The following is a 12500-nucleotide window of genomic DNA, read 5'->3' on the forward strand; positions in this document are numbered from 1 at the left end:
GCTCTTGTAACATTCCCAGCATTTTTTTCAGGAGTTGGGGGGGGGGGGGGGGGTGGCAGCTTGAATGTCAGTGTCAGAGACCTGGCCCAGTATGGTTGGTGGGTCCCCCCCCCCCCCAACTCCCCAGGGAGTTTTGAGATCTAGAGTACCCTTTGGCTTGGAAAAATATTGTAAAAATCACCTGAGGAATGTGTGTACCAATTCTTGACAATGGGGATCCAGCCTATCGACACTGGAGTGATTTGTTTTAAAATGCTAAAACAGGCACTTTACATAACGACGATGTCAGAGCGCATGAAGGTGTGGATAGACATTTTGAAAAAGATGACGTAAAAAGCTTGGAGTAATTTTATAATCAGTTAAACCAGGAGCTCATCCAGGGGACCCTGTCTTCCATACGTGGCCTCTGAGTCAATCCTTTCCCCAGTAGATTTATTTATAGAACGCCTCCTTTCTCCCTTGGGGGATTCAGCGCGCCCACTGTTGTAAAAACCAATCAAAATCAGGGCTATCTCAGCGTCAAGGAAAATATGATAATTTTGGCGGGAAAAACCTGTTCCTAAAAATAAAGTTACTCTGGAAAGGGTTGACTCAAGGGATTAGTGGAGATAAAGCCAGTTCCCCTTGATGAGCTCCTAGTTATTTTCATTGTTTTAAGAAGCAAACGCTAGAGTCTTGCTACAGTCAAAAACGCCAAACTACACGAGAGTTCGGGAATTAGAACCTTTGTTAAAAGGCCACATTAAAAGACGCGCAGTTGCCTCAAACATCGTCTATTGTCACCTTTGTGGTTTTCATAGAACAAAGAAGCGTATGTATAATTAAGATGGAAACTGTGCGGAAATGATTGCTTCCGGGTTTTACTTTCGTCGTGGTGCTACATGGAATGCATTCAATTTTTCCTTTCCTGGGGCTAATTCGAGTTCTGATCATCCATCTAGGCAGCAGCAAAACGGTGACAGCAAACTCTATCATGCACGCTACCGTCGATAACATTTTGTTCACGATTCCCGTTTTGATGATATGCCTGTTATAAGTGGACTGCCTAGCCCCCTCCAAAGGGAACGACTCTACCGTCTTCGCCATCCCCCAAACGAAAGGCTCTCCGAGAGATCCATGCTCGACCTTCTTGACTTTCGTTAGCAAAGCTAAAATTGTCGCAAACAGGATTTTACTGGGTTGCCAAGAGAAGCCAACAAGACCCTAAACATATTGTGTACCGACGGGGTTCAATCTCCTGCCTCCATTTGCACAGCTCTCCGGAGTGCGACGCGTACACACGGCAGATCAGCTGCTTGTAGCACATATTAAACTCTTACGTACAACAGAGCGGTCGCTGCAGGGGTGGGTGCAAAACGAAGACCCCTTCAAAACCATCTTGGAAACACTTGAAACTAACTGTAAAATGATTCTCGACTGACGACGAAATAAGAAACACCAAGTTTGCGATTTTCAATATGGTCTTCTTCGTTGGAACCCCCAACAGGGGTAGGCCAAAGCACTATGCTTTAGATAATGTTTAGGCCTAAGGTGAGCATTTTTGTAAAGGTTTGGGTTGTTTCAGCCGCTATGATACTCCTCACCTCCCCCCCTCCTCAATGGCTTTTTGCGCCCGAGCATGATTCGAGACTTTCGAAACACGGGCGCCAGAACCCACCTCCCAGCAGTTCAAAGCTTCATGCAAGAGAAGGAATAAACGCCTCGATGAGAGAAATCTTTCAATGCATTTATTTTGCCTTTCCCCTGCGAGAATTAACTCTTGAAAAAAAATCACTCAACCTCAAAAAAAGCAGCGAGGCGTTGTAATTATAACTAAAGTAACACACTGAATATAGTTTCTTCCTATAAATAAGAATCATAGACTATGTACATTTTTTTTTTCCTGAACGAACCAATCTTGAAAATCAACTGAAAAAACCCTCCTGATATTGTTAATCTTTGATAACAAAACAGAACTGTTGGGTTGCAGACGCCTTCTGATTTACAAAAATAATTTCACCGTACGATGTTGTCGATTTATTTACAATAATTTCCAGTTAGACATCTCAAGATGTGATTGTGACTGCTGAACGATCGCGACCACAGACTTAAAAATAGCTAGAAGGGGCAGTTTATTTTAACGAGTGACAGACTTAGTCCAAGATGACGTCCTTCTTTGCGACTTTAAAGTGCCGGAAGTTCTGTTGCATATGTTGTTTCCAATGGCTCTTAGAGGTTGTCTTCTTCGAATATTAGATGCAAGTGGCCCTGAGCAGCTTTCTCCTAACTCCATAGCTTCGTTTGGTTCCTTGACGACTGGCACACACAGTTCATTGGCGCAATGAATAATATTGTCGATTGGCACCGGTTCGGAATCTGTGTCCATAACCTGAACGTCATTGTCAAAATCACCGCGTAAACCAGCAGGGTGAAGAATGCTTGGTGTTGAACTGGTCCTCGAAAAATCGTCCCATTTCAAGAAGGATGAATCTCTCGATTGCTTCTTTAAAACACTATTTTCTTCATCTGCAAATTCACTACAAAGTTCTTCATCTAGCAATGCATCGTCAACTGTCAAATCTCCTTCGTCTTCCATATCTCCGTCGTAACCACTCTCCGATAAGCTGCCAATGCTTGCGTTCAAAACGCTATCATCAGCATTGGTCCGTTGGGTATGCCCCAAACACCTTGCTGATGATTTATCACTGTTGTCACCAACAGATCGTCTACCAAATTGGAGTTCAGATTGGAGAGCGACAGGAAGGATATACCGACGAAATTCTTCGCGACCAGGGACCTGTCAAAAATAAAGTCAATAACAAATGCTTAAAATCCTCAGGCGCCTTAAGATGCCAGCTCCCTGTTGACGAGTAAATTAGTCTGGCGTTAGAGCGGTTTTCAAACGAGTGTCATAAAACCAAAACTAAAGTAATTACTTTGGCCAATCAGAAAGGACGGAGACAATCCGGTATAAACCAATCAAAACTCGAAGTAATTACACGTAACCGACACAAAGAGCGGGAAAATGGGCACGCGCGAGCCATGATTGGTTTTGGAAATCACTTCTGATAGGTTGAAAAAGTGCCGCGAGAACTTTGAACCAATCACTTAGTGAAGCAATGCAAAAGCAAAGTAATTCGCTAATTACTTTAGACACTCAATTGAAAACGGCTCTAGAGAGAGTACTACTATATTAGGCACGTGTGCCTTGTTTTTGCTCATTAAACTCAGCGTCCTTTGGATTTTCAATGTACTACTAAAAATAACATGACAGTGTCCCTTTTTACTAGTAAGAAAGAGGAATTAACTCACCTTTATTTCACTGACTTTCATAAAACGCTCATCGGAGTACCTGAAGAAAACAACACAAAATCCATTACCAAGAGCCGATTAGTTTTTAAATCAAACCCCAACGCTATTAAACAACCCAAGAGCAGATTTGGTGGAGAATAACGCGAGGGACTGCGTCCCCATTTTCCCCTATTTTTTACGGAAAAGTTTCTTCGAGTGCCTGTTTCTGGATCCCTGCATCTCGGGACCCTAACCTCTGGACCCTAACCCTGCATCACGTTAGCCTGCACAAAAGGCTCAATTTGGGGGGGGAGGGGTCGCTTATTGGGGTTCAGGGCGCCAGCGTGACCCACAAAGGGGAGGGAAAAGTCGGCCAACTTACCAAGAGGATACGAGGTAGTCTCTCATATACGTCTTTGAAATGGAAGCACTTCTACGAAAAAGACTAACCTTTCTTTGATAGCTTTTAGCTTAACATTTCTGTGATCCACAGGGTATTCCTCAAGTAAACTGCAAACAGAAAAAAAAACAATGTTTTTATGGGAGAAATATAAAAATGTACAATTAGTTGGGTGAGCAAACATCACATGGGAACTCATTAGGGACTTTAAGATCTACGACGGCGAGTTCGGCGAAAACATCACCTGAAAATGTAACTAGCAATATCACAAGTCTTTCGCTAATGTTAACTAATTACCCAATTTCTATTAAATGCAAAAAATTTAAAAACTGATTGGAGAACAATTTTGTACCATTGTTGGTGTAAATGAAGTGTACAATCCAAGAGCTGCACAATTCCCAGACCAGTGATTTCACGCATGTGTTGTGGCCATGGATCGTCTGTTAAAATACAAGAAAAGGCCATGTAAAACATGTCATTCACATATTCAAATGCCTGAAGATTTGCTTTCACTAACACCTGTATTTGAACAGTTTGCCGGAAACGCCCATCATTTAATTTAATGAGAAAGGTTGTTGTATGCTATGAAAATGAGCAACACACTGTCCCTACTGGTGTTTGAAAATTGTTGTTACAAGTCACATTTCCTAATACTGATTACAAATGCAGATAAACATTGAGAGGATATTGAAATTGCTCTGTAGCAAAATGTAATTAGTGACTACGTGATGTTGAACAGAGCAAAGTCACTTACCAATTTCTTGAACTGAATTTGCTAACAAAACACAGGATGCAGCCATCAGAGCTGGAGAGAATCTAAGCATACAGATACACAAAATGCAATACATATGAGAACAGTAAGAGTTTGAAAAAAGTCAAGGGTTATAATTAAAAACACGAAATAAAACCCAGAGACAGTGTATATGTGCAAATATTGTCATTTTTTAGAGCACATTGTTCTCTTGAAAATGATGATTGTGCCTGTGGCACATTGAATTGTCTTGTATTGTTGTAACATGTTCAAGCAACGAGGTCGAGGTTTTGTTCACCCATGGGAGTGCTTATGTAAGCAAGAGCTGGCCTGCTAATCCCTCCAGGATATTTCTGGCCCCCAAAAGCCATTTTGCAACACAGCTGTTAATAGCAAATTCCCTTCACATGATTGGATTGTTATCTGAGGAAATTAGCTTACCTTCCACACTCTGTGTGTAAAATTGATAAATCTGCTATATATCCTGCAATGCATTCAGTCTTTTGAGTGACCTAAAATGAAACAATAATAATATTATTCTTGTTGACTCGTGAGATGAATTTTAGACACTGTAGTTCCAATAGAATACACCTTCCTTAAAAATCGTTTGAACACTTCTGTTGAAGAAAAGTAACTTGAAACAAACAGCACACTTACAGCAGCAAGGGAACAAAACAGTTGGAGGAAATCAGGAATTGTCAGGACCTACACAAAACAAGCAAATAAATCATTATTAACTCTTGTACACGTAAGTCATTTACAATTGTATGATATCAAGTTGTAACCAAAACATATATTAAAGGTTTTCGTCACATATTCCAAAGCAACTGCATGGAGTAAACAAATAAAAATTACTGTTTTCATGAAGGAACACTGAAGACAGATTAGAAACGAATTCGTCAAGCTAATCAACTCACCCTAACTTGACCTTTGATACAAGACATAACTTCACCCATCATTCTGAAGTTTTGAACAAGAAATAATTATTGATACATGTACTTATGAGAAATTCTAACAGTATTGACTAATTACAGCATGAGAGTAATAATCACTGAATGGAAAGTGTACAAGTATTTGATAGAGATAGTAGATTATTATGCAAGTAATAAAAAGTCACACATATGCAGTCAATCAAATCCAGAATGCTAAAAATAATAGCTACTGTGTAGAACATCCAGAGCTTTAATCTAAACTTGCATAATAGACACATGTGCAAGTGTGTTGCACATTATAGCCACATTATTCAGCTTACGCACCTAACAACTTCTTCATATTTATATGTTCCATCTGTTAACCAAGCAGCCTCTCTAATAGTCACAATATCTGTACCTTGAAATCTGAAATTGTGATGACAATGCTAGTTGTTAACATTAATAAATGATCTTAGCCTTACAGGTTTGGTTGAGAAATGACCTAATGACAACAAGGCTTTTTCAGTGAGGCAACTGTATCCATGTCATTGGTATTGCAAGTAACTTAACTTTTTTTTCCTACCAGTCTACTTGCCTCTACTAGCCAATGCCATCTGAGGGTTAAGCTATGATTTTTGTTGTCCTTTACAAGTCACTTAATAATAAAAATTGAATCGAGTTGAGTATAGATCATTTTTCACATCATGTCATTAAATTGAATTCTTAAATCTTTTCACAAGTTTTTAGAGCTGTAGCGTCTTTCAGTTTGAAAATACAACATTTTTAAATCCAAATTTCGCTTTCTGTGACTGTTTGGTTGGAAGAAAGGGCCTTTGCTTTTAACTTTCAACATCGCAAGGTTTCAAGTCTTAAGAGACTGTGTTAATCCATAAATGCATTTTCATGGCAAAGTGAACTCCAAAAGTTTAAATCGTTGATTTCCGGCAGCCATTTTAGTGTGCCATGATATTGGCACATCAAAATGGTGCCTCCATACAAAGCTCGTAAAAGTTTCCTGAGACCTTTCAGCCAATAACTAAAAAATGGTGTACCACGCAGACCTGGGACTTTGAGAACTTGTTTCTGTATTAGTCCTTTATAATATTTCGTTTTCTTGGCCTTTTTGATTGAACAGTTTAGATTTTACTTTTTTGTTGCTTAACAGTGAAAACGATCTATGCACAACAATTTAGCATTAAAACGTCACTGTCTTCATTTTGTGTTCCTGTTGAACTTTTGCTTGTTGCAGATTAGAAAGTTATGCACCACCAAATTTCAGTGCAAGCCTCGTCTACCCAGGATTTTTTTAAAGCAAGATGTGATTACTGGTATATTCTTTGAAACAGGACATAGAAAATTAAGGGAGCCACTACATCTACAACATAAATGTATATCATCGTTTGTTTTCCTTCAATGCACGGAAACTATTATAGTACTGGTAAAAAGAGCCTCAGTAAAGGTAACCTGAGTGTAACAAAGAGGAACTTTGGAAAAAATGAACATTGATTTGTTACTCCTTAATTCAACTCTGAGCATTTTTTTCACCCCACGTCCTTCTAAAGTAATTGCCAACGAGCAAGCTGAACGAAGACGCAAGGCTTGCGAGGTGGTCAGCTTAACGTTGTGTGAAGTATTGCAGCAGGTAGAAAAATTCTCAATTGTGCTGTGAAAAGTGGAGATTTTAGTAGGGACTAATGAAAGCATGTGTTTTGATGTGTGATGTCATTAGACAAACTTGCATGACACACGACTATAGATGATCTTGTGTTTGGAAGTGAGTGAAAACACATTTTTCCCATTTCCCTGACCACTGTGTTGTGTACACTTGCTTTGAGTGTTCTTTAAATTTTTTTTTCTAACCATCGCATTCTGACTATATTGAGTGAACAAGCTCAAAACTAAACTAATGTTCTTATCAGCTGCTATTGTCAATTTCTGATTTCAGCCTGCAAGTGGAGCAGTTTGTTTTTTGCTTTTCAAATTTTGAGTTGTGAACAATTTAATTTAATTGTCAAAGGAAATATGTTGTCTCCAAAGTACACAATTCAATGATCAATTTGACTTGTAATTCATGGCTGTATCTTGCAAAGATACAGAGAGTTTGAGCCCCCATTACATGTTTCACACTGAAAAGTCTGAAAACGCTTTGGCGATTTTTCGCATGGCACTGATTTTATTCAACTTAATTATTGTATATATATTCCTGTTGAAATTACAGCGTTCAAAAATTACAGCAGTACTTTCCATATTATTTCAAAACACGTTGACATCTACATTGTTGTTGGAGATACAAAGTGTGCAATTTCTATTATAGTATTATTATTAACTAGATAAGTTGAGTTGCAGTACTTTCGAATTAAAAAACTACTGTTAGGCATTTTGGAACTCTGATACAAATCTGCAATTATTGACTGCTTTGTTGGAACTTAGCGATAGCTATTACCAGTACTAGTATTAGAAACAAGTATTGCTATTTCCTACAGGCTACTCTATAATTACACTTCAAATGAAAACAAACCTTGCTGCTATCAACATGCATGTAATTCCAAGAAGTTGAAGCTCTGATCTCTGTACTTTGCGTCTCATTAGGTATTGATCCACACAGTGGACAGCGATATGAACAATCTGGCTTGGAAAATCCTGAAAGGCAATAATAATAATATTATTATTATTATATATTTATTATAATGGTATGAGCAACTTCTTGTTGACATCACCATATAAATTTTAGGTCATTAACATTCAAAATTAATTTGCTTATGGAAGCATAGTGCATATTATTTGCAATGAAAATCAGGGCTTGAAATTAACTTTTTTGACCAGGTGCCAGCTGGCAACTAACGGGAAAAATTTGGTCACCAGATCATAAATTTTGGTCGCCAACTTTGCATGCAAGGAAAGTCATAATTATTAAATGGCACAAAAAAAAAAAAAAAAACCAGCACAAGAAAGATCTCTAAAGCCATTGTTGTTTTCGGCTTTGTCTTTAGTTTGGTGATGGTGTTTTTTAGGGTTATTTGAAATGGAGCAAAGCACAGCCCATCTTTTCCATAGCAAGGCAAACATGGGTCCTTTATCCTAGCTTTTCACCTCTTCAAAACGGAGTTCTTTATTCTCCTACAGTTTGGCATGCATGAACTTTTTAACTTACTTTTTTACCGATATTTATCTCCATCTATTAATCACCTTGTGCAGTCAATTTTGCAGGTAATCGCTTTCTAACAGAGAGGACAAGTTCTCCAACCCACTTTACGTTAAGGGCACAGGTTCCTTTTTGAAGGTTCCATGCAAATTTCAAACTTATTATGCGATGTCCAGATTCATTATCAATATATTATCAATATCAAGCTAGTTCCGAGGAGGTCCCTCGGTAAGATGGCTAAATCTACGTTTTCAGCATTCACAACTAACGATGGATTTAAATTTTCAATTAACCTTCTTGCTGAATCTTCGTCTTTCGGGCGCGAAAGTCACTATGTGAGAAACCGATTTTCTTGTAGTATTTATACATTATTTTAATGGGGAAAGAAAGGTGAGTCATGTTCTAGCTACCAGATCCGAACGATTTCATCATGTAAAGATTCAAATACAAAAGTTGTCTACTGTTTATCCTAGGTTATCAGACAAAATGTGATTCGCCAGATGGCAACCAGTTCTGAAAATCTAGATGCCAGTTAGTTGCAATTTCAAGCCCTGAATTTTAACTTCATAAGCAAGAAGAAATACATGAGAGTTGGAGATCACCACAATTAATCAGAAACTTAAGCAGTTGCAAAGAAACCCTGGAAAAAAATCCAGGCTTGAATAGGACTGTGAAATTGCACTACACTGCTCCAACCTCGTTCCCAAGGTCTCTCTTCTCTGCCTCCTTCACAACAAAGGAGGCAGAGAGGAAAGACCCTGGGAATGAGGTTGACAGTGCACAGTGCTCTACTAACTAAGCTGTCAAGCCAACTGGCTGCTGGTCAAGTGTGAGTTTAATTCAAATCCCTGCCATAAGAGGTGAAACAATGAATGAAATAAAATAAATGAAGTATAACAATAATTAACATTAATAATTTATTATTCCACAAGGGCACATTGGATAGCCAATGAGGCACATCGCGTCGAGTTGGCTATAGTCATCACATATCCAATAAGGCCAAGTGGGATAATTGTTTTATTAAAAACGCTCTCAAATTATGGATAAGTCTTCCCTACTTTATTTTGTAAATGCAAGTAAACTGCTGTGTGCAGTTACTGATATTTGTAGGGTATGGTATACATGTAATAGCTCATATACCACGATGGCTAAGCCAATCAAAAGTTTAACACTAGAATTGCATTACCTGAGAATCTAGTTTTTTATATATATAATTAAGATTATTGAACTGTAGGTATTGAAACACACAAGAGTTCGACCTCAACCTCCCAACTCGTGTGTACCATTATTTATGCGCCAGTTATGTATACGTACACAACTGATTACAAAGGTAACTATCACTGAACTGATTGAAAGCATATTTCATGAGTGAAGTAATTCTAGTCCACCCACGATTGAAAACGTTTAGTTTTACCAACGCACATTGAAAGGAAAACATACCTTCATAACGGCAACTTCTACAAGCCAGTCAACCAAAATATATCTGAAAAATGCATTAAATAGGCTGTTAAAAAACAGTGTTGCAGGTGAAAACTTCCAGGAAAAAAAGATAGAATGTTAACTGATAAGTGTGAAAATTGAAAGAATGAGTACCTCATTGTGCTGTTGAGTTCTGTTTGAAAACTAAAAAGCTTATGACTGTTCAGTGGCTTTGATCTTGACACAAACTGAAAAACAACATCAGTTGGTCAATTAAAAGAAGAGGAAATTATTTTCCAGGAGTGTTTTGGAAACTAAAACGTAGTGCCCTTCAAATAATCATCTAAGGGTTCAAAAAAACATGGACTACAGCATTTGTTACAACAAGGAAATAAACAAACAAAGATCAAAGGACCATAATACCTGTACAATGTACATTAAGTTGTTAACCCATTGGTATCCAAACCGGCCGAACCGGCCAGACTTAGTATTTTACTCTGTCTAACGTCAGACGATTTTACTCGTCAGTGGGGAACCCCTGGGAGTCAATGGGTTAAGGCATCCAAAGGCAGCAGATACATTCAGAATGCCATTAGGAAAATGGGAATGCCGTCAGGGACCACATGTTTTGAGCTATCAAAGAGATTTTAGAGGTAGGGTACTACTGTATCCGTCTCAGATGTCCATGGACTACACCTTTTTTAGCCCACTTCCCGTAATGTCGATTTCAGTTTGTGGTTAAAAGTTTCTGACCATATGATAACATCTTTTGTGCTAGGCTCTGTGGTTTTAAAAAGGCCGACCACATGAATTGCCAGTTTCTGTTGCTTTTCCCAAAGAGAAAAGAGCAAAACAATGTTGACAGCAAGTAAACGCCTTGTCTCATGAAATAAGAACGGGATAATAGACACAATAGTGCAAGCAGGTGGAGACTATACTCCAGGTTTCTTTCATTTAGTGGTTGTGGGAAGAACGAAGGGATAGCCACGTGATTCGTATTTTCAAAACTGCAGAGCCAAAAAAAATGATATCACATGATCATAATTTTTGAACTGCAGACTGAAATCAACAGTCTGTGAAGTGGGCTGAAAAAAAGCTGTTGTCCACAGATGTTTGAGATCGATAGTAACAACAGGGAAATCTGAAGGTCAGTACCAGTGGATATCTTCTACGCATTTCCACATACATGGTCCATTTATTGTTGAGTCAGTTCTTCAGCTTTAGCAAGGTTTTGATGTGCACGTTCTCTGCAACAACCGAGTTCACAGAATGATTCCTCACCTGTGTAATAAACTCAGCAACTTGTGGTTTAGTAACCCCTCCAAGGTTTCCTTGTGCATATTCAAGTGCTAGTGTCAGTTGAGCATCACAGTGATTATCTTTAGCACAATCTCTCAGTTCTCTAAGCCTTTCTAGTCGAGAGTAAGGTTCCTCAGCTCCTTGGCAAAAGCGCAGCTTCCACAGTTCAAAGCCTGCATGAGAAGATCCTTGGCTGGCAGCATTTTGAAGCCACTCAAGACTTTCTTCTGTTTTCCTCACATCCTAAAATTTCCCAAAGAAACTCTGTTTAAATAATTAATGAACAAAATGCAAGATTGTGGACCAACACTGTGCACTTTTGTTGCTTGATGCGGATGACCTACCTCATGTAAACTTAGGATTTTCCCTACACAGTACAACATTGACTTGCTGACCTGCAATACAAAATGATTTTAATAAACATTAATGCCATGAAGGAAATCAGTTTCATCATTTCAGTTACGGTTAGAAAAATGTATATTTTATTTACCCCATTTTAAGACATTATTATTATTATTATTAATATAAGAGGGTGTTCTATCTGTTTTGAAGGCCCTAAATTCTTTAATTCTCTACTTAGCTCTGAAACTCAAATGGTAACAGGTACATTTTGAGAGCTTTCCTGCTGAATTATGCTTAAAACAATGTCCTCGCTCAAAACTAATCTCTACTCTGCTACTGATTTTGACATTAAGCTTATTATACCATAACAAACTGTGAAAATGCTTTATAGAGAGCGCTCATTAACCCATCGACATCCAAACCGGCCAAAACCAGCCAGAGTATTTTACTCTGTCTAACGCCAGACGATTTTACTCATCAATGGATTAAGTACATATAAAAGTCTTTGGAGTTGCAGTTTCTTATGAGCTTTCTTATGAGTCGTTGCAGTTTCTTACGAGCTTCTTTGCTATTTTTTTAAATTTTCAATAATTATTTTATATTATTTCGCAAAACTGGCAAAAAACGGATTTGAACTGGAAAAACCTGCTTTCTGTAAGGGAAAATTGAAAGAAACAAAGCTGGACAGTCAAAAGATTCAAAAGAAATAGTTTATCACTTGCATTCATGTCGTTCTACTTACACGAAAATTATACTAGAACTACAAAACTTTAAAAGAGCTAAAAACTTTCCAGAATGTATGTGCGTCAATTTTGAATTAATGCAATTTAAACTCCCTAAAGATAAACCATACCACAGTATCTGAACAAAGTTCCACCATACTGTTGAAAACGCATGATTTACAGCAAACACCTGAAGGTGCCCAAGGCGGACGCACAAAGAACCAAGTGAAGGGTGCAGCATTAG

The 12500-nt window shown here is 38.2% G+C and overlaps 1 protein-coding gene across 1 annotated transcript in view; it reads right to left on the bottom strand.

Annotated features, from left to right (window-relative positions):
- Window positions 1-1706: 1706 nt before the first annotated feature.
- The window catches only part of LOC137969556 (cyclin-F-like), an 11959-nt gene continuing 1165 nt past the window's right edge, over window positions 1707-12500 (bottom strand). Inside the window, exons 4-18 of the mRNA XM_068815857.1 lie at window positions 12388-12500; window positions 11537-11587; window positions 11175-11435; window positions 10068-10141; window positions 9915-9957; window positions 7851-7972; window positions 5678-5758; window positions 5339-5381; window positions 5079-5126; window positions 4863-4933; window positions 4425-4486; window positions 4023-4110; window positions 3721-3780; window positions 3292-3331; window positions 1707-2776 (exon numbers count right to left, since the gene is read on the bottom strand). The exon at window positions 12388-12500 is cut by the window's right edge and continues 90 nt beyond it. Of these exons, the coding sequence (XP_068671958.1) occupies window positions 2117-2776; window positions 3292-3331; window positions 3721-3780; window positions 4023-4110; window positions 4425-4486; window positions 4863-4933; window positions 5079-5126; window positions 5339-5381; window positions 5678-5758; window positions 7851-7972; window positions 9915-9957; window positions 10068-10141; window positions 11175-11435; window positions 11537-11587; window positions 12388-12500 (1817 nt within the window). The 3' untranslated portion in view covers window positions 1707-2116. The remainder of the gene's footprint in view (window positions 2777-3291; window positions 3332-3720; window positions 3781-4022; window positions 4111-4424; window positions 4487-4862; window positions 4934-5078; window positions 5127-5338; window positions 5382-5677; window positions 5759-7850; window positions 7973-9914; window positions 9958-10067; window positions 10142-11174; window positions 11436-11536; window positions 11588-12387) is intronic.

Source organism: Montipora foliosa, chromosome 9, assembly GCF_036669935.1.
Source record: "Montipora foliosa isolate CH-2021 chromosome 9, ASM3666993v2, whole genome shotgun sequence".
NCBI lineage: Eukaryota > Metazoa > Cnidaria > Anthozoa > Scleractinia > Acroporidae > Montipora > Montipora foliosa.